The sequence below is a fragment of the Dipteris shenzhenensis genome, chromosome 15 (genome assembly GCF_047967505.1).
Source record: "Dipteris shenzhenensis isolate YYH24624 ecotype China chromosome 15, Dip_SZ_1.0, whole genome shotgun sequence".
NCBI lineage: Eukaryota > Viridiplantae > Streptophyta > Polypodiopsida > Gleicheniales > Dipteridaceae > Dipteris > Dipteris shenzhenensis.
Window position 1 is genome coordinate 11,239,117 of NC_141610.1, and position 27,088 is coordinate 11,266,204.

The following is a 27,088-nucleotide window of genomic DNA, read 5'->3' on the forward strand; positions in this document are numbered from 1 at the left end:
TAAAGAACTCGAAGGCTAGTATGTAACATGTAACATGTAAAATTTACATACTTTGCATTTGTTTATTTGAACCTATAATACTATATATTGTAATAATCATGGTTTGAGAGAAAGTGTCACATCACCTTTCATGTTACCTTAGTTTTTAAAAATTTCCAATGGCTATCATGACAATTTAGGATAGTCTTCTTTAAAACATATTGCTCACGAAATAGAATACAGTTATTGATGTATGCACAAATGAAATTATAATCAAGGCCGTAAGTCAAGTTTACATCCATCCATGTAGGACCTTAATGTATATGAAGGAGTAGTATTGAGGAAAATTTGCTAAGGTTGCATCGTGTGTACAATAGTTTCTTTGCATTTTTATAAGTGCAAAGAAGCTGCTTGGATCATCATCCATGTGTGAAGAATGATTCAAGCTTACAACCTGTATATTTCTTGAAAGGTCAAGGTAAAGTGTTGATATTATTGTCTCTTGCTTCATTCTCACATTGAGTCATATGTCTTTTGAAATAACTTTGCATTGTATTCTACTCTCATAGACTACATCGATTAAAAAATATAGTTTCATTAGTATGCAAAATTCAATTTGACTTTTTAAGACATGATTGATGTTAAACCTCACTGTATATTCAATTCTCTTGATGAACACTATTTTTCAAAGAATATTGTAAGTAGGTTTCATTTGCTGTACAATAAGGAAAAGCTAAAACTTGCTAGATATATCGAAAGAGTACAAAATTTTGGAACATTTCCTTTTTACAGATAGCGATCTAACTTCTCTATAGAAAGTTACGATGATTCTAAGATTATAAGACCCCAGTAGCTTCTATTCATTTTTGTGGAATTATCCGTTGTAAAACATCTTTGCATTATTCTTTAAAAGAGGAAGATATTATCCTTGTCACATCTTTCTCATTAGATTTAAAAACTCCACTCTACTTTCTCAGGCTACATATCCTATGCTGCATTTGTCCAAGCATCCGAGCTCTCCCACTTGTCCTCCAATCCTCTTGATCCCACTTTCCTTTGCTTTTTTCAATCTTCTCCAAAATTAATGTTTCTCCTATGCTATTTCCCCTTACACCTACTTATGTTCCCTAATGAGTGTAACTGGAATAATTATTGCAAATTTCAAAAATTTATTTCCCCTCTTCAAATTCATTTTTTCGTTGTCTAATGCAAATGGGCTATTACAATGAAACAAGCCGACTCAAACAAGTGGAAAAAGTACTAATCATGTGCTTTTAAGTTTCGAATATTAGAAGCCAAAGGTTTTCGTAAGACGTTATACATCATTGCTCATTCTTGCAAATGGAGCCGAGAATGGCTAAACCATGGCCTTAAAGAAAATGGCATTAAGATCCATGAAAGGCCACTTGACTTTACCATATAAAGGGTTAGATGGTATTCGCAGCCTGATGAGCATGAAGTTCATAGAGTATGAGGCTCCAACTTTGTAGAATTAAGTGAAGGATAACAAGCTCTTATCATTTTAGGACCAAAGGATACACAAAACCAAATATGGCTAGTAGAGAAGTGGGTGGAAAGGTTGGCCTTTTATTCCTTTTTGGTTGCCTTAAATAGGGAAATGTTTCCAAAAGGGTGGATCTACACTAGTGTTTTGCCTCCACAATTTGGATCACTTGCTCACAAGACTAATTGAATAAGATATGTTTGATCATGAGGTACCAATTTGATTTGCAAATGGGGAGTTCTTCATTTTCTACATATTTTTTGCAATCTCAATGGGAGTATTCATTGGTAAAATTGCTTCACCATGAAGTCTCTGTGTGTGACCCACAAAAATGCCATCGTCAAGTTTCTTCTATCTCCATTCGTTGGTTGTTTGAAATACCCAGTTCCTCCCTCAACGTGGCCTTGATCCCTTTCTTGGGTCGGATTTATTCCCTTGTGCCATTGCTTGTTCCAATTCTAAATCTTCTTCTTCTTCTTCAAGTTGCCGCTTCTCTTACGTTTCACCAACATCGATCCTGCCATATTTCTTCAACCCGCCAATAATGATGATTCCCGATTTGCGACATACTTCTATGTATCAAGATCGGGCGACTTCCATCTTTTGCGTTCTGCCGTTTCGCGATCGCGTTGTTCACTGCTTACTCTCTTGGAAGCACTACCCGCATCTAGTTTCTCGTTTCGTACTCACGGCATTTACCTGTGGTCTAGTCGGCAAGTTGATATTCAAGCTCTTTGCAGATAGAGTATTATAGCCATGTCCCAGCAAATTCTTTCCGTTCAGCCTGGAGAGCTGAAGTTTATATGTGAGTTCTACGCAGTCGTTTGTTCGAACCATTTATTTGGTTTCAAACAGCTGTTTTGGCGAAGGTGCAGATTCAGTGTTTTCTTTTGACGTTCTGACATGACCCTGCCGAATACTTGTATGCAGTTGAGGTCAGAAAGCAATCATCATGCTCTCTGCAGTTTATTAACACAACCGATAGTTATGTCGCTTTTAAGGTTCGTATTGGAAGGCAAAGATCTTCTTCTCGGGCTCGTATTCGAGATCCATTTCAGTTCCTTTTTCGCGAATGAGAACCTTCTACAAAGCGGGAACTAATGTGCCGAAACGAATCCAATGATTGCAAGCGTTCTTTGTTGTTTCTAATTGAGCTTTGGTTGTCTTGCTATTTCTGTTTCGTAACGTGGAAGGGATTGGCTCCTTTCTATGCCAGCGTTCTCTAATAGTATTTGCCAGTTTATGTCCTAATAGAACTCCATTAATGTAGATCAAAACAACAGCTCCCAAAAAGTATAATGTTCGGCCAAACACGGGCATTATCTTGCCTAGGGGCACTTCTGATGTCACAGGTAAAAGCTAGCTTGTTGCTTGATTTGTGTTGATCAAAGCTCAGTGACTTTGCCTTACGCCAAGTTGGGCCAAGTTGGATAGTGTATCTTTTCTCTATTTTGGGTACGGATTACGTTTTTTTAAATCTGATTACGGTGGGCCTTATCAGTTACGCTGCTAGGCCAGCCTGAAGCCCCCCCAAACATGGAGTGTAGAGATAAGTTCCTTGTGCAGAGTGTCGTATTCCCAGATGGTGCTCAGCAAGGAGAGATTCCCCCAGATCTTGTGAGTGCTACTGCAAATGGTTCGCTATTCATTTACTCAGTATTGTTTTCTTTGAATGTTTGTTTCTTCAACTTTTTCCAATCGCTCGTCTCTTCAAAATCACGGCTTTGCTCTTTATTGCTGCAATCTGTTTATGACACTGCCCTAAGCTTCCATGCAAGATTTAAAGCTTTCTGTAGTAGCGTGTGATTGATTCTATGAAGTGAAATCCTCAGCTGACTGGCATGCACATATAGGTAATAGTGTCCATGCTGTGCATGATAGGATTCTGTGCTTTGAAGTTTCCACCACTGGTGACGTTTAGACAGCAGTGATTTTCTTCAGCTTTGGGATACAATAGATCTCCTTTCTGCGTACTTGCAAGAGACAAGCAGCTGTAAGAGACACAGAAAAAGCTCGAAGGAAAAAAAACTACAGAGGAGGAAAAACCCGAAAAAGACAAGGGAATCTTAGAGTTCAAAAAACTGCTCTTGCTAATGTGCGAGGAGTGCAAATAGGAGGCGGCACTTAGACATGACAGGATGGCCTAAGCCAAGAAGCAGGACTGACTCGACCGGGAAGCCAAGTTGCTCTAGCACAAATAGATATTGGCCACTTTGTAGGCTAGCATGAGCTTAGCTTCCCCATCGGGTTCGTCAACACCAAAGGGTACTCCACTCACACGAAATACGACGGTAAGTGCGACCACTCAGCCATTTTCAAAGTCCGCCTAGCCGCCCCTCATCTAATCGGCGAGGTGGGGACCTAGTGGCAGCATTGTTTCAAATGGGATACGTATGTGACTGACCTCAAAGCTCGGTTTCTCTTGCCTCAATACTTGCCAAATTTGGAAGACGAGTTTTCTTGTCTCGCCCATAATGGTCTACCGGTGCTAACTACATCAATAAGGTTATTACCTTGGCCCAGCAATTAGGCGTGCGTGAGACCAATAAGCTAAAGCAGTTCATTAGGGTTGGACTCCAACATTCGCTTACCCTGTCCAGAACTTTGACCCAGTGTGCTCTTACCCTGGCTTAGAATCAAGAAATGATGTTGAATGGGGAAAAGCCTAAGCAGGTCCAACGAGGAGCCAAATCCTTGCAGCAGTCTACAATCCTAGCGGGTAAAGGTCCTCAACAAAAGGAAAATAGCTTCCAAGAGAAAGACAACCATCAGCCAATTGGTCAGGAAAAGAAGTCTAAGCCAAAGATGACTCCAGATCAATAGAGCTAAGGCGGGCATTACAGGAGGATACTTACATCCCGACGAAGAGAAGTGATGTCATGCGGAGCAGCGTTGTTCCTATTGCCACCATATTGTAGGGCATGGAAAGAAAGACTACCCCACATTGTTGGTTGAAAAGGTTGCGAAAGCACCAACTTCTACCGTCGCCATGGCTTTGGCACTCCCAGCTCTGCCTACCTCAGCTACAAATGTAGTTTTACCTGCTTTGAATGTTGTACCCTCGAGGGACTTTGAAGGTAAGAAGGAGGGCATGCTCGACGAGCAAAAGAAGGCCCTCATTAGAGCCTATGGCACAGCTCAAGGGCAACGGTCTGTTGTCTTATTTGACATGGGGAGTTCAGAAGATACTATATCCCCTCAGCTTGCCAGAAAAATGGGGTGTACTTTAGTGCCTCATGGGTAGAACAACAGCTCACTCAATTATTATGCGTTGAGTTTATTGGGCCATCCTCATCACCTTTTGTGGCTCCAATTCTATTTGTCTAGAAAAAGGATAATTGGCACGATTATGTGTCGACTACTGGACACTCAACAAGATCACGATCAGCAATACATTTCCAATGCCCTGCATAGAGTACACCTTAGAGTGCTTAAACGGTGCCAAATACTGCTCTAAGATAGGCCTTAAGAGCGGTTATCGTCAAGTCCGCATATTCAACGCGGAGAGCAGCAACCCGAAGTGATTGACGATGCAGAAGTTATAGAGCCGGAGCAGATTTTCCTCCACATATGGAAGCATGGGTCAGGACGCTGGATTCACTAATTCTACATGAAGTTTTGAGATCGGGGAACCAATGAAGCAGTGTGGCTAGACGATGAAAGTTTCTTCCAGGAGTTCCCACAGATATTGGCGGACTACTTGGAGGCCGTGCAATTACCGCCAAGTTAAGAATGAGGGAATGTCACATGCACCCCTTCACTTGGGTGCAAGGTGATAGTTGGCTTCATTGACAAAGTGCAACTAGATCCCTATTATAGGAGGTTTTGTTGTATGCCGTGACCCCATTGTGAGCCCTTGTCTAGTGACAGTCAGGCACGAGCTACGTAGGTCAGTCTCTCAGCCTTAGGTCAAGTCAAAACTCAAGTCCTTGTTCACTAGTACCCATTGGAGAATAGTAGTTAGTGTAGGTCCTTCTTAGGATTTAGTAGATTGAGTGCCAGCCCATGATAGGAGTCCCAGAAGGTGACCCCAAGGCCAGCACACAGTGTGGAAGAAGGGCACCTTGCATAGGCAGCCCCAAGGTCTTCCTGAAATGGCCCAAAGGTGCTTGGCTTTATAGGCAGGGGCCAGCAGCCTGGTCGGCCAAAACCGACCAGCCAGTCGGTTTTGCTGCCCCATCGTTGGTTGGTTCCCAGACCTATATAAGGGGCCCTTGGCCTCCTTTCTCAAAACTCAAGTCTTTGTTCACTAGTACCCACTGGAGAATAGTAGGTTAGTGCAGGTCCTTCTTAGGATTTAGTAGATTGAGTGCTGGCCCATGATAGGAGCCCCAAAAGGTGACCCCAAGGCCAGCACAGTGTGGAAGGAGGGCACCTTGCATAGGCAGCCCGAGGCCTTCCTGAAAAGGCCCAAAGGGGCCTGGCTTTATAGGCAGCCTGGTCAGCCAAAACAGACCAGCCAGTCGGTCATGGTTGTCTGGTTCCCAGCCCTATATAAGGGGCCCTTGGCCCCCTTTCTCCTCACTCAGCTGCAGCCTTCCTCAGCTCATCTCCAGTCCTAAGAGCAGCTCCTGTGCCCTTGAGTTCTGGCCCCGAACAGCAGCAAATCATAACAGCTCAGTTCAGCCTGACCTTGGGAGGTATACGCAGTACTTCAGCAGGGATTTGGACCAGTGAATGGAGGGAGGTTTGGTTGTGATGAAAGAAACACTGCCTATTCTCTCCACTAGACATCAAAGTGTCACCCATTGTGACTAAAGATTTGGGATCGATTAATCTTGAGTGGATTGTCCCCACCGACTCCTGCGTGTTGGTTATGTGATTTGTGGCACCTTTTTAAACATACTAGATGTCTTCTGGTTCCAATGCCACATTGGCTATGAAGGGTATCTCCTCAATAACTCGTCTATGACAAGATCGCCGCTGCTCTTGGTTGGGCTTCTCATTTCCGTCCTTGTCAATTGCTTTTTCTTGTACTCCTTGGCATAATGCCCCATCTTGCTCTAGTAGAAGTACTGAAACCAGCCTCAACAATGTAAAGGGTGGTAGGGTCCACTTAATTACAGCATACACAGTAAATTGACAAATAATTATGCATCACAGATTAAATCACAAGGGAGCTAGAGCGCTCCTACTCAGATACAAGGACACCGATTGGCTCCAAACGTTGGCGCCCCTTGCAATATTTATTTAACATTTAATTGAAGCTAAGCGGCTGATTACAAAGGTCTCTGGGAAGCTGCACCACAGGCAAACCAACGCCCGCAGACTCCCCATCCAGCCCACCCTGTAATTCCCTGCTCAACTCCAAATGGTGAAATGGCATCCAATTACTAGACAACCCTCTGTCCTCAGCCAACCAAAGCATGCAACAGAGACCCCAAAAGCATCCCTGTCTGTGCCACACCTGCAATTGCACAACCAAGTGCCCAACCAGCCAGACACGATTGAACAACTGCAAGACAAGCCCTCAACAGCCAAACTCTGGTGCAATCATTCAACTAAGCACTTCCAAACAGGCTGCCTCAATCTATAGCCTCTCTAGCCATTGCCCAACAGCATAAATCAACCTTGCTTTGCGAGGAAAGAAACCCAAGCGCAATAACTAGCCAGCAACTAATCAGGGAACGGCAAAAACAGGCAAAAAGCAAGCCTTCTTCTACCCAGTATCCACAGAAGATAGGTCACCGGGGCTGGAAAACCCTAGATCCTGTAGAGAAAAGCTGATTTTGCCCTGGCATAGCCCCAAAAGCAGCTTAGAAGAGAACACCCATGCCTGGAGAGCTACCAAAATCAGCAGCAACACCCAAAAGCTCCCTAGAATCAAATTGCAAGTTCCGTGCAGAGCTTGGACAGCTTGGAAAGCAAATCGCAATCTCCAACAGCAGCCTGTACCGGTTGCAATCACCTGGAACAGCCCTGGAACAAGTCACAGCCACCTGGAATAGTCCGGAAGACCTGGAAATCAGATCGTAATCTGTAACTGACACCTTGGCAAAAATCGCAATGTGTAGCAAGCTCCTGGATCAGGTGCGATTTCTCTTGGCAGGCTTTGGATGAACTGGAATTGGCCCTGGCTGATGGCGATTTTCCTGGCAAGTTCCGTGCAGAGCCTGGACAGCTTGGAAAGCAAATCGCAATCTCCAACAGCAGCCTGTACCGGTTGCAATCACCTGGAACAGCCCTGGAACAAGTCACAGCCACCTGGAATAGTCTGGAAGACCTGGAAATCAGATCGTAATCTGTAACTGACACCTTGGCAAAAATCGCAATGTGTAGCAAGCTCGTGGATCAGGTGCGATTTCTCTTGGCAGGCTTTGGATGAACTGGAATTGGCCCTGGCTGATTGCGATTTTCCTGGTAGGCTCTGGATCCTCCTGGCAAAAAACGATTTGGCTCTGGCAACACCTGGCAGGCTCTGGCAGCTTGTAACTGATGATCCGGTTCCCCTGGAACTGATTTTGGCCTTTTGCCCCCAAAAATAGGGTTCTCTGCTCTTTTTGGAGTCCTGTGCTAAAATTAGCAATTTTTAATTGCACCACTCTTTTGGCCCCCCTATTGCACACTTTGGCTCTAGGAATTAATTGCCTAGTAATTGGGCACACATTCACAATTCCCCAGGGGCCTTGCACCCCAGAGGCTCAAGGCAGCCACGCGCAAATTACGGGAGTCACAGATCAAAAGTCCCATAATTTCACGTCCTCGTGACAGAAGTACTTGACATTCTTGTTTGAGTTTGAATATCCCTCTTGTTGCCTATCTTTCTTCTTTGGAGATCCGTTCTTCCCCTTGCCCTTTGCATGAGCATGGAAAGCTTTATCAATGTTGTGCCATCATACATCTTCGTCTTGTGATCCATCGACAAGATAATATATTTTTTGGCTATACCTGCTCTATCAGCTGCCTTTGAAAGCATTTTGGTGGGAACTATTAATTCTAGTTGAAATTAAGTTGTCTTTATGAGCAATTATAGTTGCATTTGTCGTGCCGGGCATGGTTGTTATTAAAGTTATCACCCATGTGGTCCCGAAAGAAGAGACACAGGATACCAAGCAATGAGCTCTGCCATTGTACTACAGCTGTTTTTGAAAGCCACTTCTCCCCTGTTTTGTTGCTTTCCAGGGGAGAAAACTTATCATGATGTCAGAAGTCTATCTTAACGTTTTAATATAAACCCTCATTTTTGGAAAATAAAATAAAATTATAGTTGCATGAAAAGAATGCAGCTTCATGTTTGTTCAGCTTCGTCCTTATGGCTATCCTTCTTTAGGATAGTGTGCCATCTATCTCTAGAGCTTAACAACAATTAACTATGAAAATGCTTTTATGGACATACATGTTATTTGCAGGTACTTGTATGCGCCTGTGTGCACACTTGCATACATATGCAAAAGCATATGTTTTAATAGAAGTCGATGGTACCATCATAGTTGCGAGTCCCTCTTATGTGTGAAGTTTTCTATCATGAAAATGGCTGCCATGAGGTTAAAATCTGCATTTTATGATGCTTGTAGTTTTTGAGTTTTGGGTATGTTCACAAGTTTATTAAGATGTATACAGACAATAGTGGGAATAGCTGTAAGCAATTTTCTGGTATTTTCTGTTTAGATCCTTAATTTTTATTTTTAAATGTGACAAATTGATGTGGGTGAAACACTGTGAGATATACAGTCCCTGCACTGTATTGCCATAATTTGTGCAAATATCTTGATTTTTCCATGATAAGGTTGCTGGAAGAATTTTCTTTTCCAAGAAAGTGTCTCTAGATACTAAACTTCATCTTTTTGCTAATAGATGGTATAATTGTAAGCACCTTTCAGCTGATTTTGTGTGTAGGATCTTATTATCTAGGCATCTATAGACTTTTGTCTCTTTGGCTGGGAATGGAACTGCATGAGATGTTCTGAGATTTTTTGAGGAGTATGGTCCCTGCACATATGTTGTAACTCGTAAAAAGCAGATCTTGATTTATGGATAGCCTCTCAAATGACTCGTGAATGAATGATGTTCTGTAGTTCAACAAAGAATCTGGAAATGAAGTTTTTGGCTCAACATTGAAGGTTGTGTACGTGTCACCTCCCCAACCTCCTCCTGTCTTGGATTCAGCAGCGGAGAACATATTACCCAGCTCATCAAGAAACTTGGACAATGCTGATGGTCTCATCATTGATGCTGTAAGATACTCATCATCTTCTCAAAGGCATGATCGTCTTGTCCTGGAAGGAATTTTCTTTCTGTTCTTTGCAAGGAGTGTAAACATTGCATCTGTATTTCTTTTCTCCAGATTTTTGAATTATGTATTGTCTAAAAAAAATCTGCGTAGTGCAGTGGGTACCGCAATAGTATTTTTATGTGCGCAATAGCCAATGCAATAATTGATTCCACATCTTTAGAGTAACAAGGGCTCAATTTTGGCAGGGAAAAGACCCTGTTGAGTTGAAAGCGAAGCTTGCAGAGGTGTGCTGATCTTTCTTATCTCTAAATATGTACACTCTGGTCAAAGTGTTCAAAGTTTTGGAGTTGAGTGTTCGGTATTTGCAACTCCAACTTCTGTGTTCTATTATTAAGCTCTGCTCTACCTTGATTGAACAATTTCTTTTCCTTTTTTTCAAGTGCCATTTGTTATTGTTTGTTAAGGCTTAAAGCACGGACCCCGGTGCACGTGATCAATGATTGAATTATGCTCATGTTGCTACAGATCCTGCTGGAAGTTACCGAGCAGCAAAACAGTCCTTATTGAAAGTTTGTAGGATTCATGTCTTGAAGCTCAAACAGAAGTTGCTAGCTTAAGCAGGAAGTTGATTTAATAAGCCTTCATAGCTTTATCAGCAGATTGTGATGCCATAATCCCTGTAGTTTCTTCATATAACGCTGGACCTCTATTGGTGAAAGATGTATTTGTATTTTGTAGCCTTTTCTCTACGGCAATGTCAGTTATATACCATTACCCTGTAATGCCATTTTATGTGGATCAGCCTTTAGCAGAGATAGTCCTTTCTCTGTGTGTTGGACAACTTGCTTTTGCTAATGCATTATTGCCTTATTGAAGTTGTGATTCTGCCTATCTACTTGGACTTTTATGATAAGGGAAAGCAGGGAACCATGCCAGAGATAATTGGGCACTATCTATGATTTTGCTCATTTCAATAGTTAGATTGCCCCCAGGACTGATGCAATGTTTTCAGAATTGCTCCACAAGCACTCAGTAGGCGAAAAGGTAGCACCTTGGCTGAGTACGCGAATGACCAATCTTTGCAACAACGAAGCATCTGCCCCATAGTCCTCCATGGAAAAGATCTTAAATCTGTCATTTTGTGCATCCTCAAACCAAACAACTCTATTGTTTGCTTGTAATATTAGAGCTCTTCCCTCACTTTCCTTATATCATTTGCATTTGAGGCAAGGCGTCTCAACTATTATTACCTATTCTTGCACCACCTCTGTATTCGTTTCTTGAGATTTTGGATCCAAAACAAAGGCTACAACCTCCAAAGGTGAATGATATTCTGTCCACTAAGAGGTTGCAAGTGCCCTTAAAGTCCTCCTTCCAAGCATACAAAGCATCCAAACTTTGAATTGTCTCAATCATCCTATCCAACCCTTTATATGCCTTCCCAATACAAGAGCCATCCCCATCAAGAAGCCTTAACATAATGAGAATAGGCTTTGTGACTTGAAGCAATAGGTCAACATCATCCTAAAAGATGCCATCCAAAACAATGGATTTAAGTCTTTGAGCCCCTACATAGCTATGTTCATGCCATACATCCAACTCAAAAAGACAACATGCTGCCTCCAATAAGTTTTTAGCTAAGCTACTTCATCGTGATGAAATTTTAAGCCAAGCGCGTGTCATAATACTTCAAGAGATCCTATGGGGATACCTTGTGAAAAATAGCCAAAATATAGTGGTGGCGAGTGATGAATATAGCAACAGGATTGCCCATTACCCATGTCTTTCAAGAGATTATTCTGCCCATGTCCTAGGTGTGAAAGTAATGTGAGAGTACTTATCCTCAAGAATCTTCCTTGCTGTCTTGTTGGAGTTCTCAATGGCCTCCATCCATAGGCTAGCCAACCTCTTGGCTGATTGTTAATAGGTTTAACGAAAAAGATGGCCCCTCTGAGTACGCAATGATGCCTTGAATAGAGCGGCTCCTAGTGTCACTCCATTCACCTCCCACCACACACATGCACGACATGTGCATGCATGTGTGCAAATGCAATATGCACACGTTTTGCTCACCCCTTTCCCATAGACACACCATGACTATGTAGATACATGCAAATGCAAGCACGGATGTCCATATTCACCCTTGACTTTGCCTTATTTCTACTTCCTCCCTTCACTATCGGCACTACCACCTCTACACACACATGTTCAAATGCACACATTCATACAATGTTAGTTTTGTAATCCATAGTCTCTGTGCTTTGTGTAAGTAGTTCTAAATTGTAGCTCTTTCTCGACTTATTGTGAGCTCTGATTTTATAAATTTCTCCTCTATTAGGAACAATCTCATGTTAAAAGATTGATTGAAGAGCACGAAACGACTTTGCAAACGACTCGACAGTTGCAGGAAGAGAAGGAAGATGCCTTGCAAAAGACTTGGCAGTTGCAAAAAGAGAAGGAAATTGCCTTGCAAAAGGCTCAGAGGCTGCAAGAAGAGATGGAAGTGGTGTTGCAAAAGAATCAAGAGCTACAGAAAGAGATAGTAAGTGTGCCTTAGAGAATTCTTACTTTTTACAAGGTTTCTTTGATTTGAAATGCAAGACATGAAGTAGAGATTAGATAATTAATTAGACTTCCAGTGGAATATTTTAAAATTTTGTAGCAAATTATTGCATTCATAGGATAAAGAAATTCGTTTCATTGAAAATGAGACACATAAATGTTGCATTAATGAAACAAGTTTCAACTTGCAAGCATACCTTTTTGCATTGTTGATGGGAGTCACGGTGAAAAATGGCAAAAGAGAAAGTTCAAGGGTTTCAAAATGGTGGCATAAAAGAGAGAGAGGTAGTGCATGAGAGTTTACATCAAACAATACATATCTTTATTCACGAAAAAGGCTTCTTATATAGGCTTTCAATACAAACACTCCCTAAACTACCCAATCATACCAATTTACTAGACACTCACACATACATCACATCTTGCATCACTCACTTAACTCACTCATAAGCACTGATAGGGCTCCATCCTAATACATCAGTGCCTAATATACCCCCTGAAATGGATAACCTCAACCCCAATAGTAGTCCATAAGAAACTTCATTGTTTGCCCACCTCTAGTGATAACACTCATGATGCCGACCTGGTACTCACTCTAGTTGCAGTAGTAGCAGTCTCATTTGGACACTCTAGCTCCATCATGATCTCACTCTAAATGTGGTCTAATGGTTTACAATTTGGAGGATGACAAGATAAATAGGGGCCTAGAAAGCCCAGTTAGTTTCAACAAAGTTGGCTGTGTCGTTAGCCTCAACAGCATTAGGTCCTTCTTGGTCTTCATTGGTGAGATCTTTTTCTTGGTGTAGTAATCCCTCTCCTAGTGGCTTGGTTTCCCACAAATGTGGCACTTCATGTTGCTTTTATCTTTGAAGGTAGACTTTGATGCATGTTCTTTAAATGTCTTCTTGATGAAGTAAGATTCATCATGATTATAGTGGTACCCTTGTCGTTCTTGCATAATTTTCATCTCTTCTTCCATAAGAGATCTGATGATGTCCAATAGCTGTGCAGTAATAATGTTTCCGTAATCTTGTTGAGCTAGACTCTTCAGCAGTATTGCTATCATACATCTTCATCCATATTCATCTTCACACTCGAGAGTTGGGTGGTTCGTTTGATTAAGATGGAATCCCTTCTTCTAGGTTTAGCTCAAAGTATTGCATAAGGAGGCTTATCTTGGAGCTCTTGGCTTGAGTACCAAAAAGCTTTTCTACCCCTTCCCATCCTTGAATTGATGTGTTCTTTCCATCAATAATGGCAAGAGTCTTCCCATCTTTGCCAATCCATATCGCTTTTGAGTCTCTAGTTGTAAGTGTTTTCTGCTTGCCATTTGCAATATGTCGAGCTATGCAGTGTTCAGAACATATAGATGGTGAGCTGGAAAAGAAAATGGCGTATCATAGGCTATAGCAGCCCAAGGCTGAGAGCCCTGCAAGAACTGTAGCATCATTTTCCCCTTGTGGGCACATGAATGTTAAGGATATTCAACCCTCTGTACATTTTTGGCGAACAAAGATGCTGTAGCGAGAGTAATCTCAAACTTTTCTTGCCATGTTTTAAATGCCAAAAAGTTTCCAGAACAGTGGACATAAAAGAAGAAAGTTCTGCCTTGCTGAACATTATCATAGGCAAGTAGAATTGAATATAAGCCACTAGAATAGATTGAACAATTCATAACCTGACATGTAAAGGCCATGTTGCCAGCTTCCAATATTCAAGCTTTTTTTCTAGTTTTGCTAATATCTTGTTAGCTTGTTGGTGACGAGTAATCGACCAACCCAAAGGATAGCCCAAATGACGAATCATCTGATTGGGTGGAACAATTGTCCTTGGCCATAAAAGATTATGTCACTCTTTTGAATGCAATGGCAGTAACTTGGATTTCTGAAAATTTACATGAAGACCAGCCTCTAATCCATTTAAAGATAAAGTCTGCATCAAGCAAGATATATCCTGTTCTGTATTATGAGGAGTAAAAAAGAATCATCTGCATAACCTTGTGCAATCAAAAGACTGCTCCCTTGAATTTCCAAACTATGAAGCAAGTCAGATGCTATTAGATGATCCATGTACTGAGCATGGGATGTGTGGCTATGGCATATAGGAGTGCACTAAGCAGACAGCCCTGACGGACCGAACCAGCGAAGGGTCCATGCTTCAGAAATATCTCCAGACAGTATACAAACAACTTTGTTGTCACTGTAAAGCCAATAAATGATGTGCTGCAATTTCTGCCCAAAGCCCAATGCATGCATAGTCTACGAAATAAAATCCCAGTGGACTGTGTCAAATGCCTTGGCAATGTCAAGTTGCAGTAACAAAACTTCCTGCTGAGTATATTTGGCATATTCTATTCCAACGTAGGTGTTTGCAATATTATCAGTAATGTGCCTGCGAGGAACAAAACCATATTGCGCAGGATGAAGGCCATCATGTAAATACCCTTTAATGCGATCCACCACCATTTTAGTGATGATATTATAAACAAATATTTGTGCCCAATTTACTAGGTTCCCTGTTTTTGCTTAGTGCATCAAGGCATAATTATCTTGTGAAAAATAGTCATAATTCATTTGTGCAAGAAAGAATTTAACCGTAAGACCATCCCATCCTGGGGATTTCCATCTGCCACAGGATTTTACTGTATCCTATAATTCTCTTTCAATGAAAGGACTTTCCAGGTCTAGATCTTGGACATGAGAGACAATGGGTGAAACATGTTGCAATAATTGACTGTGTGCTGCAAGAACCTCATGTGAAGGAGGATCTGCAGTCCCAAATTGCTTGGAAAAATGATCCACACAAGCTGTAGCAAGTTGGGCTCGAGAAGAAGTCCAAACACCATCAGGTATACAAACCTGGCAAATATTTGTAGATTGTCTCTTGTAGTGTGTAGTTTTAAAAAATTCCTTCGAGGAGCAACCTTTGTCAAAGAAAGCCCTCTGTCGTGCTCTTGTCTCCCATTTAGTAATTTTTCTTTTTTCATTGTTTTGCAAGCAATGTCTAGCCTGACATAAAGATGAGCTTTCTTCAAAAGACAAAGGCCGAAAATGGCTGAGCTCAGTCAAAGATTGACAAGTGTTTTTGGCCTGCGCAACAATATTCTCAATGTCTTTATGTAGTCTTTACCAAAATCCCGAATAACTGATTGCATTCGAGCAACAAAGGCTTCCCAGGCATACTCCATATCAATATGGCTCTGATTTGAAAGAGGCTGACATGCTCTAGATAGCTTTTATTTACAATGAGGAGTCTTCAATGTGATAGCCTATCATGAGGTATTACATGGAAAGAAATCCGCAACCAAAGAGGAGCATGGTCAAGAATGCGTGAAGGCATAATCTACCCACAAACTGGTAGTGAGAATGTCACAATGTTGCGGGTTGATCCTATACAAACGATCCAATTGAGCGTTATCTCCCTGCTGAGGGGCATTGTTGAAATCACCACATAGAAAAGCATGCTGCCTCTAGGGATATTGCTGCATATCATCCCAAAGTATACCTCTTTTACGAGAGGATTGAGGTGCATACACTGAGGCAAATTCAAAGATTTCTCCCTGAATAAGACACTGCACAACCATCCATCTGCCTTGTGCATCATTGAAGGCAACAATGGGCTGAAGATCATGCATCACTAAAAAAACCACTCCTGAAAAGGAATGCTGTCCAGCATAAAAGATATCATAACCAGCAAAATGACCATGCTGTCCAGCGTACATGTGCTGATTATGCTCTTGTAAATCCACTATGTCAGGCTGCAAATGATTGAGATACACCCATACTATCTTCCATTTTCTAGCATCACACAAACCCTGTACATTGAGCGTCAAACATTTGATTTGTGATAACATATTTACACTGAAAGAAAAGCTGACTCGAGTCTGCATATCCACCTCAAGGTCAGAACTTCTACCCTGAGGTGACAAAGGTGCATGATGAGAGGACATCAAACTCACCACATCCTTTTGGGGAAAAGAGTGCGACTGGTTGTCGCAGCAGCCCAAGTAATGCCAATACCTGGATTTTCTTCAGGGGTATGGCCATTAGAGAGAGTACCATTCCATGTGCGAGGAGGCAAAGGTCTCCTAGCTGTGTCAATTTTCCTCGGATCTGCCAAACTTCCTGTAAGGTTTTTTCTTTTCCCTTAGATGGAGAAGTGGAAGGCAACGAGATAGGAGTACTCCCTGTGCAAACCATTGGTGCTTTGCCTTTATCTTGAACCACATAAACCTGTTTATTGCCTTTGTTTTTGAATCCAGAAGTCCCAGCAGTGTCCTTATTCTGTTGGGTCTTCTAGATTCAAACACACACACACACACACACACACACACACACACACACACACACACAGCATAATGATCTCTTGTCCACACACAAAAGCAAAACAGCCCAGCCCTCGGCCCAAGGAAGGAGGCTGTGATACTATTATCAAAATCATGCAGCAAAGGAAGTTCAAGGGGTCAGAATGGAGGCATTGTCGAGGGGAGAGAGAGAGAGGGAATGCACGAGAATTTACATTAGACACATCTTTATTCATGAAAAGGCATCATACGTAGCCTTTCAATACAAACACCGTATCTAAAAGATGGGTATCACAAAAGCGTGTTTGCCTATTGGCGCTCTGTTTTTCTGTGTCTTGTAATGTCATTGATATGTCTCTCATTGATCCCCACGTAAAACTTGCCAATGGCATAATTTATTATGATTGTGCAGCAATTGTGTTTGGAAATGATGACGACGACGACAATGACAATGCTTTTTTGAATAATAATGATAAATATATAAACAACATTTAAAATATAAGTAAAAAATAAAAATAAATAAATAAATCAAAATAAAAAACAAACAAATAAATAAACAAACTATACATACATGTGTGCGTAGTTTTGAATAGTAGCTATCTCATTTCGAGACTGCCATGAATTTATATTTGTTTTAATGAATACCCCGCTTCTCACAAAAAAAGTGTGTGTGTATTTGGGAGGCGGGTTTGTTCAAAGAAATAAAAACATACAAACATACATAAACTATACATACATACCCGTGTGTGTATTTAAGAGGTGAGTTTGTTCAAAGAAAGGAACCTTCTATTTGAGCTTGGGAAAAAATACAAAAAGTTAGCTATTAGTCACACACTAAAATGAAATGCTAGTTTTCGTGCAACCTACTTTATCAGTTCTAGGCTTAGTGTGGTGGACTATACAACCAAGAGATTCCTTGATCCTTGAAAATATACAAGATGCATGCAAGTCGGGCCTTCGAAAATTCTTCATGCCGCTTGGTGGTCTTCTTAGAAACCCTTTGTCAATTGCTCCCATATGGTATGCAAGGTGTAGATGATGTCTACCTAGATATTGATAAGGGTGGCAGCAGGATGAACGTGCCATCCCTCCATCGTGAGGATGCAATGAGTGACCGAGTATTCTAGCCAACGGTGTTGACAACTATATTCTAGACCTTGCCCTCTAGAGAGAGCTGCAGACGCTGTGAGAGAGAGGCATCCAATCTTGGATTCTTGGCTCATGATTCTATCCTCGAACAGTTTGTATGTGAGGGAGATCATCCCTATGGAGAAGGCCTATCGCCCTCTGCTAACCAAGTTACCATATCTCATGTGAAGCTTGTTTTGTGTGTATATATCTATCTATCTGTTTATCTGTGTCCTTGCATCGATCCTGAACGAGCATTGCTAGATCCTTTGTGTCGTTAGGCAACTTCATAAACAATGGGTAAATGTCTCTTGGAGTGGTAATTGTCTCTTGGTCGACGACCATGTAGCAGTGGCATGTACCATCTCTCCTAATGTGCTCTAGCCAGGGGCCTATGGGGAGGTCTCCATGAGCCACTAGTAGAAGAAATAGGAAATCTTCCACGGTCAAAGGCTGGTTCACAATCAAGACGAGATTCAGGGAGAGGTAACTAGTTGCATTTGCAGTATCCTATAAGTCATGCTCAAGTGGGCCAAAACCACTCTCATGGTCTCACTGCAACCCTTTCAAGGGCGATCCTCCGAAAGTCAAAGCCTCTAGTGGGTGTACTCTTATCTATTGGGTTGGTGCAGTGCTTCGCTAGTTGTCCCACTACTCTGATCCTCTACCGCTTGATGGAGTCCAAGATATGATTCACCAAGTATGAAGATCTCCTTCCATGCGTGTTGCGGAGGACACCATTGTCCGACCACCTACAATGATAAGCCATAAAATGAGCCTTGAGGGGGACTCTTTTGTTGGAGAATTGACTTTGAGTAGCAAGCCTCAATGTTGTTTGCATCCCTTTGTCTAAGCCCCTTGTGCCAAGTCTTTGGAATGGCTGCATTGGTCTCCTTAATCTTGCATCCCCCATACTATGTGCCAATCCCCATAGGCGCAAATAAGTGGTTGTCGTTGTATCTCCTTCTTGCATTGTGGGTTGGATCAAATGTGTAAATGTTGCCAAACCCTCATTATTCTCCTCATCGTGGGAAAGGGGGGGGGGTAAGGGACCTTCTTTGTGGGAGGGGGCATGCATGAAAATCCATTTGCAAGACAACTTGCTTTGCCCTCCCTTCTTGTGGGTGTTCTTGAGTAAACCCTGACGTATCAAGAGGTTCTAGGGCTATGAGCTTGGATTGAGACCGCATATGATAAGCTTGCCCAAGAGAGCTTGGCTACATCTCGAGTCGGATTTGCACGAGGTAAGATCTATTTGCCAAGCCAATATTGCTCTAGTGTCATGAGTTGCCATTTGACCGTGCCCACAAGAAGGTGCGCACCAAGCACTTCAGCTGCCACATGCATCCTCTATGAAAACACTAACGAGATGCAGTGTACGAGGCTGTGCTAAGAGATTTGGTTATTTACCAAGGCTCTTGTTTGCAAAGGGAGAGTTCGGCACAAGAGTATATGGAGCATAGTCTTGAGGGATGGGCCAATCTCCTGCTTTGCTTTAAATGCCGTTTCCAACATGTCAACTAAGGTACCTTGTGGAGATATACATGAATCCAAGTGTCTCCCCCACTTAAGAGCATCTCATGCGCCTATGAAAAAACCAACCAACTTGTTCCAATTTGTCTTGGCTCTGGTGCCAATCCATAACATCCAACTAGTGCGTCAGTCTCTCCAGGCTGTCCGCTGATCCCTTTACATATTGGAGATGAACTGTGAACGAGTCTTGCATGCTGAGCCAAGCCGAAACCAATATGCAATGCAAAGTATAGTAACCCAGATCTCACACGGATTTAGATCCTACTCAATGACTGCACACAAGCATGGATTGATCAACGCACAAATTTGAAGATAGAGAGATAGGCAACCAAAGTGTGAGCAAATATGTCCACAAGTAGGACCAAGAGCTGAATACAAGGAGGCATTTGCAACCTACACCATGTGGACAGCAAGTTGCTGCTCCACTAGTGCTTGATTGGTGTCCTCCAGATGCCTTATCATCTGCACTCTGCTCCTGCTGCGTGCCTCTAAACTAGGGCTTGAGTGGTGTTGGGAGAAGCATAAAATTGCACCTTGGATGTGCCATACGTCTAGCTAAGAGCTGCTGAAAATATTCTCTGCAAGTGCGTGTGACACAATGTGTTTGTTCTGTGAACTGATTTCTTTGTGTCCCATTGGAGGGCTCTTTATGTAGAGGGTTGAAAGCCCCCTAATCTGGATGACTTGGCTCTGCATATGGCCGACCTGGTCTGTGGGGTTGTCACCAACCTAGATCTCAGATGGCCCCCTACCTGGCTGACCAGGGCTGTGTTTCAAAGCCTTTCCTTCTGCACATTTGATGGGCCTGCTGCAGCTTCATATGCCTTTCCTTTGGGCCCTTGTACAGTCTGCCTTCCTGGCCTATTACAGGGCCCATGTGCAGGCCAATTGATGGCCAGCACTGTGGCAATCGTTTTGTGGACGGTTCCGCCTAAAGGGTGGATCCCGTGAAAGTGTAACTCAACCGATGTGCAAAGCTCTCAGACATTCATCCAACTTCAGCAGCACAAGCACTTCGAATCTTATTCCTGAGGGCTGCAATTCATACGAATGAAGGAAATCTCATCTAACTAGCTGAAGAGCAATCGAGATAGGAGAGCGTGGAGAGGGTGGAGAGGGGAAAGAGCGCACACACTCTAGGGGCCAGAAATAAGGGTTGTGCCCCTTTTCCCCTCCCAACCAAATCCCGAATGTTTTTCAATAAAAAACTGTTAAAGAGTTGGCTCACAAGGGAGCAAGAAGAATGACAGAACTCAATTGTACAAGAGAGCAGAAAAGCCTTGAACTTTGTAGACTTGGCACACAGCTAGAAAATTGTGCTTTCTAAAAGTTGGTGCTTACTTTTTAGCCAGAATGTTAGAAATATTTATATTTCCAAGACAGTGGCCAATGTGATGTGTTTTTCAGCCCTAACCTTAGGTGGAGGTTGAGTTGTGGCAGCAAAAAGAAGCATTTGAGCAAATAATTCGAACAAGTGCTTCATATAGTGAGTGGACAGAGGGCATGGACATGAGGACTGATGAAATCTACTACTTAGATGGTCTTACAGCGATAAGGAAGACATTCCTATGCAAACATCAACTAGATCATATCTATGGATGTGGTTAGATTGCATTTGCAATTGCTTCAATAGGCTGGTATACCCCTAGATCAACTTGCACTCACAATTAAAATACAATATGTCAAAGTAAGAGCTGACCCCTCGAGGCCCAATCTTTGAATGTTCACACAAACTTGATGTTATTTAATCTTCAACTACTTGCTAACCTGTAAGTGGAAGGATGTTATACTCAAGATTTAAAACCCTGCTTATTATGCACAAAGGACCAACGTGCAACATTGGAATGAACACACAACTTGCAGAACTCGTGCATGCTTCTAGTTTAATAATATAGGATGAGCATAAATAGTGTAGAATCATGCATATGAGGCACACGATAGAAAAGGCCTTACAAGAAAGACATCATGCAGCCAATGCACCAAGCAACAAGCTTGCTTCTGCTCTTATTAAATCTTGCCCTTCATTCTTGCCTCCTTCCATAGATCCAAGCTTTGTCATCAAGTGAGAATCTTACAATCAATCTAGAATATGTAGGGAAGCTTGCAAAGGAACAATATGATTGGAAAGGACTTTGTAGAATGGCTCTTCCGAGTAGGTAAAGGAACACTACTGCATAGACAAAGCCATCCTTCCCCAAGAAATATAGACAAAACAACATGGTAGCAATGCTACACTCCTAAGCCTAGAACAAGTATCGATTCAATCCATGGAGAATTATGACTAAGAAAACCGGTAGAACTTCTAAACTCCCTTCCACTCTCTCCAAGCAAGAGGACCCTGTAAGATGTGGCTGCCAGCAAAAATGAACTATTTTGGCCAGGTTCTTCGCAACAAAAGTGAAGCTTTTCGCGATAGAATCAAAGCTAGAGGGCGTGGGAGACATGGGGAGAGGTGTGGGAGTGAGGGCGAACCTGCTCTGATACCAAATGCTGGAAATGGAAGCGAGAGAACGCAAGAGAATGGAGTTGAAGCAAGCTGGAATAAAATTGCAGCAACAAAAATGAACTACAAAGCTAGGGTGGTCATAGAGATGAAACCCTAGAATGAACCCTAACTTGGGTTAAAAGATGTCTTGTGGAGAAGTTCAAGCGCTATTCTGGACCTAGGCGACCAGTTTTTGGAGGATTTTTTGCTGATTTCAACCTAGTTTGGACCAGCCACCGCCTCCTACTGCAAGTTCAAGGCTGGGCGCCTCTTTTTGAGCACTTTGGGAGCTTCTTCTGGGCTGGGCGACCTCATTTTGGACGTGTTTTGGACAAAAACGGCCAGCTGAACCTGTTTTTTGTGGGATTTGTTACTGATTTTCGAACGCAGCAATCATTCCTAGGCTGGGCGCCCATTTCTTGAGGGCTAGACACGCTTTTGGAGGTCTTTTTCAGGACTGTTTTGCTGTTTTGAAGCATTTTCATCACCCTCGGGACTGCTTTGGGGCTTTTGGAGATCCCTCCTTACTGTTTTGACCTGTCTCAGGCAGTATTGTGCAAGGACATGCCATATTTTACACCTCCAGGTGCATTTTCAGTTCTTTCAATTAGGGAGTTGCTGTTTTTTTCAAAACAGATACAAAAGTCATTCATTCATTACTTTCTAAGGCAAGCATACTTGAAGAAAAGCACATATAGTTCGTGGGAGATCATTTTGAGTTCATCTTGGAGCTCTTTTTGGAGGCATTTTGCAGCCCATTTGCTTGGGTTTTGGTTTGATAAACTTTCAGTTTTGTTACTGCTTGCATTGGGAGTTCTTTTTTCGTTCCATTACTTGCATTTGTTGGCCCTCATGCCATTGGGGTTTGCTTTTGCAAGTACAATCAAGCATTCTGTTGGGTTTGTGCCTCGTTGAGCCAAGCTTTGGCTGGTTTTTGAGAGGAAATTCTAAGATTGCAGCACATATCCTAGCATGTGATCTTTCTGGTATATTTGAGGGGCATCCTCAAGTCTAGTATAGGCTTTGGCAATGATATCCGTTACTTGAGGAGGGTGTTCACAACAAGTGAACTTTGTTGAGCTTTTTTCTCTCTTTTTGTTTGCTCGAATGGCACAACAAAATCCGAATGATGTCTTTCATTTGCTTGCCCAGGAGGATCGGTTAGATGGCACCAACTACTCTCTTTGGAGTTTTTGCAATCTGTTAGTTGCCAAGGGCATCTAGGATTATGTTACAGATGATGAGGCCCGTCTCGGTCCTATAGCACAAGGTACTCCTCCACAGCAAGGGGGGGGGGTGGTGGTGGTGGTGTAGGTCTTGGGCAACAAGGACAACAAGCTGCCCCGGTTTGGCAAGCACCTACTATAGAGAAACGATAGGGTTTGCAGTGGAGCGATAAAAAATAGACGATACTCAGACACAACTGAAGAACGGAACTCAGAAAACATAGTGCCTATTTGGTAATATGAAAAACTGAATACAAGAACCTCAAGCTGTCGTGTCTCAAGGACCGTGGCTGAGGTGAATCAGAAAGATGATTCCATGTAGAGAAACAGTAGAAAAGATAGCAGCAGAGGGAGCGAAACGCAGTCCTCCGTGTAGCTCGATGATGATGAAGATGATGAAGAGCTGGAGCTGCCCTAGAGGTAGGAGAGAATGGCAGCAGATGAAGAGGAGAAATGTGGAAGCTTGTCAGGCAGCAGTCAGGAGCAGATCTGGAGCAGCAGCAGCTGGAGGTTCAGGGCTAGATCTGAAGGAGAGGAATAGATAGACAGAGGAATTGGGGCAGAACTGGAGCAGAGGAGTAGACCTGGAGCAGGAGGGGCTGCAGCAAAGGATGGAGGGGGTGAGGAGCAGCTGCAGGTCCAGTCCACTGAGAGTGAGGGGGTAGGGAGTCTTTTATAGGCATGACCTAGGAGGTTGGCCAGCTGGTCGGTGGACTGGCTAGCTGGTCCGTGGGTTGGCCAACTGGTCGGCCAGGTCTGGGTTAGCCAGACCAGCTGGTCGGCCTGATTCTGGCCGACAGCATGGCCCTGCTGGCTGCTGGTCTGTTTGCCCCTAAATTGGGGATTGTAGTTGCTTAACACCCCCTCTCAATTGCCAATTTGGAGGGGCAGACATTGTGTGCTTGGAGCTTCGTGTAGAGATGTCGACGGTGGCTATCCCTGCGAAATGCCCAAGAGATGCAATGCAAAAATGCAGAGAAGGTCACAAGAGGAGTGCCCTTGCAAGGGAATTGTTCACTTCCTCAAGTGCCTTAGTTACACGTATGATCAGCAGAAATAAGAACACTGTGAAGCTCGAGAGAATAAGCCACCCCCTCTCACCGCTGAAAGGTGGAGGGAAAAGCAAAGGTAAAGAACAAATATGTCGTAGCAGCACTGATAATCCAGAGATGGTGGGATTCCGCCAAAGGAAGAGGTCGTAGCTGAACAGTGAGCGAGTGTGTGCCCGATCTTGGACCTCGGGTGAGAGGAGTCTACCCCATCTCCATGCTGGACAAGATTCAAAACAACAGTCGTCAAGACACATCTGAACAGAAAGGGTCCCGCCTAGGGAGAACTTGTAGATCCTGGAAGTCGACGCCGATGGTGGTAGAGGTGAAGGATCATGACCTCCTTGTTTGAAGGAATAGGGAGGGTCAAGCATGAAACCGAAAAGGGAGGGAGGGATGTATAGAGGATGGAGGTTAGAAAGGCGGGAGGGATGGGAGTAGAAGATGGAGGTAAGAAAGGGAGGGAGGGATGGGAGTAGAAGATGGAGGTCTCTCCCGTAGTGTGCAGTGGAATGAAGAGGAAACTGATATGTTCATAGGAGTGATGCTCCCCGTACCTTTGGCCTCCTTGAAGAAGCAGGATCTTTAGATCACCAGAGATCTGGGGTCTTTAGATCACCATGGCTCTGATACCATATAGAGAAACGATAGGGTTTGCAGTGGAGCGATAAAAAATAGATGATACTCAGACACAACTGAAGAACGGAACTCAGAAAACATAGTGCCTGTTTGGTACTATGAAAAACTGAATACAAGAACCTCAAGCTGTCGTGTCTCAAGGACCGTGGCTGAGGTGAATCAGAAAGATGGTTCCATGTAGAGAAACAATAGAAAAGATAGCAGCAGAGGGAGCGAAACACACGAAGATGATGAAGAGCTGGAGCTGCCCTAGAGGTAGGAGAGAGTGGCAGCAGATGAAGAGGAGAAATGTGGAAGCTTGTCAGGCAGCAGTCAGGAGCAGATCTAGAGCAGCAGCTGGAGGTTCAGGGCTAGATCTGAAGGAGAGGAATAGATAGACAGAGGAATTGGGGCAGAACTGGAGCAGAGGAGTAGATCTGGAACAGGAGGGGCTGCAGCAAAGGATGGAGGAGGTGAGGAGCAGTTGCAGGTCCAGTCCACTGAGAGTGAGGGGGTAGGGAGTCTTTTATAGGCCTGACCTAGGAGGTCGGCCAGCTGGTCGGCCAGCTGGTCGGTGGGCTGGCCAACTAGTCGGCCAGCTGGTTGGCCAGGTCTGGGTTGGCCAGACCAGTTGGTCGGCCTGATTGTGGCCGACAGCATGGCCCTGCTGGCTGCTGGTTTGTTTGCCCCTAAATTGGGGATTGTAGTTGCTTAACACCTACATGTATTACTCCTAAGCAAAGGAGGTGGGATACACGTAATGCTCAAGCCTTGTCTTTGATTTCACTGAATATCAAGAGGTTCATTGTTCCTCATATCAAGTCCTTCTACACCGCTAAAGTTGCCTGGGATATTTTGGAACATATGTATCCAGCTCGTAATGAGGCAAGAGTCTCATTTTTGCACAGAGAGCTTGATAGCGTGCACATGGATGAGGGTGACTCTATAAGGCTTTGGCCTTTCTTGAAAGGCTTTGAGGCATCCTTTTTATCTTTCCCACCTGTATGTGCATGTCTAGAAGTTAGAACCACTGCTAGAGGCATGACTTGGCTGAACTTTCTTTGTGCCCTTATCTTTTGCTGAAAAAGCATGCTCCCCACTACATGAACATGAAGCCATATTCTTTCGCGTCTACTTTTCCAGCAACAAGAGTGCTACAAGTATTACTCTTAAGCAAAGGAGGTGGGATACACATAATACTCAAGCCTTGTCTTTGGTTTCACCGAATATCAAGAGGTTTATTGTTTCTCATATCAGGTCCTTCCACACTGCTAAAGATGCCTGGGGTATTTTGGAACATATATATCAAGCTCATAATGAGGCAAGAGTCTCATTTTTGTGCAGAATGCTTGATAGCGTGCACATGGATGAGGGTGACTCTATAAGGCTTTTGCCTTTCTTGAAAGGCTTTGAGGCATCCTTTTTATCTTTCCCACCTGTATGTGCATGTCTAGAACCATCGCTAGAGGGCATGACTCAGCTGAACTTTCTTTGTGCCCTTATCTTTTGCTGAAAAAGCATGCTCCCCACTACATGAACATGAAGCCATATTCTTTTGCGTCTGCTTTTCCAGCCAGAAGAGTGCTACCAATTCTTGAAAAGTGAGGCGATTCTGTTTCCCTCGCAACGAAAGGTTGAGAGATGTATGAAAAGAAAGATAAGACTCCGGCAAGGAGATCGAAGTAATGGTAACAAGCTGTGAGTGTCTAATTTTTCCTTTCCCAAGGATGGTGCAGTCCGGGCTGCATGAAAATCACTGCTCGTCCATACTGATATTTGTGGACCCATGTGCACTACGTCTCTTGGAGGTCATCTTTACTATGTTACATTCATAGATGACTTCACATGTTTTACTTGGGTCTTTGCTCTTAAGCAGAAGTTTGAAGTTTGCAATATGGTCAAACACTTTGTTGCCTTGGTTGAAATCAATGTCAATGCTGGTTGTAGACCTTCCTCGTTCTAATCAAGGGGGGGAATATATGTCCAAGGCATTGCAACAATTTTTTGCTGAAAAGGGCATTGCACATCAGTTTACGGTGCGGTATACTCCTCAACTGAATGGGAAGGGTGAAAGAAAAAATTGGTCACTTTCGGAGATGGGGAGATGCATGCTAAAAGCAAAAGGGTTGCCACACAAATTTTGGATGGAAATCGAATCATATATTGAACAGGTGTCCCACGAAGGCTCTTAAGGTTATGACACCTTATCAAGCATGGTTTGGTCATAAGCCCGATGTGGGCTATTTCCGTACATTTGGTTGTGTAGCATATGCACATGTGCCTCAAGAGTTGCGTGGCAAAGTTGATGAGAAGGCTAAGAAGTGCATCTTTATTGGCTACAGCAGTGAAAGCAAGGGGTATAGACTTGCGACCAAGAAGGTCCAGTTGGGATGTTTTATTTATTGAAAATGTAGATCTTCCCTTTGTTGGTTTTGTTAGACATCAGCGTTCTTCTGATCCCTCTGACGGGCTGCTACCCATTTCCTTTGATGCTGCACTTGATATGCCAGTGGAAAATCAGAATTTGC

The 27,088-nt window shown here is 43.1% G+C and overlaps 1 protein-coding gene across 3 annotated transcripts in view; it reads left to right on the top strand.

Annotated features, from left to right (window-relative positions):
* Positions 1 to 1,802: 1,802 nt before the first annotated feature.
* The window catches only part of LOC147893354 (vesicle-associated protein 1-2-like), a 36,275-nt gene continuing 10,989 nt past the window's right edge, over positions 1,803 to 27,088 (top strand). Inside the window, exons 1-8 of one of the 3 annotated variants that reach the window (XR_015542234.1) lie at positions 1,803 to 2,288; positions 2,414 to 2,484; positions 2,754 to 2,835; positions 2,985 to 3,100; positions 9,499 to 9,657; positions 9,902 to 9,940; positions 11,995 to 12,198; positions 22,123 to 22,253. Coding sequence is in view for 2 of the 3 variants with exons in the window: in XM_087386059.1 (XP_087242185.1) it covers positions 2,240 to 2,288; positions 2,414 to 2,484; positions 2,754 to 2,835; positions 2,985 to 3,100; positions 9,499 to 9,657; positions 9,902 to 9,940; positions 11,995 to 12,198 (720 nt within the window). In the remaining variant the exon portion in view is untranslated. Of the gene's footprint in view, positions 2,289 to 2,413; positions 2,485 to 2,753; positions 2,836 to 2,984; positions 3,105 to 9,498; positions 9,658 to 9,901; positions 9,941 to 11,994; positions 12,199 to 22,122; positions 22,254 to 27,088 lie in introns of all 3 variants that reach the window. The other 2 variants (XM_087386060.1, XM_087386059.1) reach the window with 2 other exon arrangements.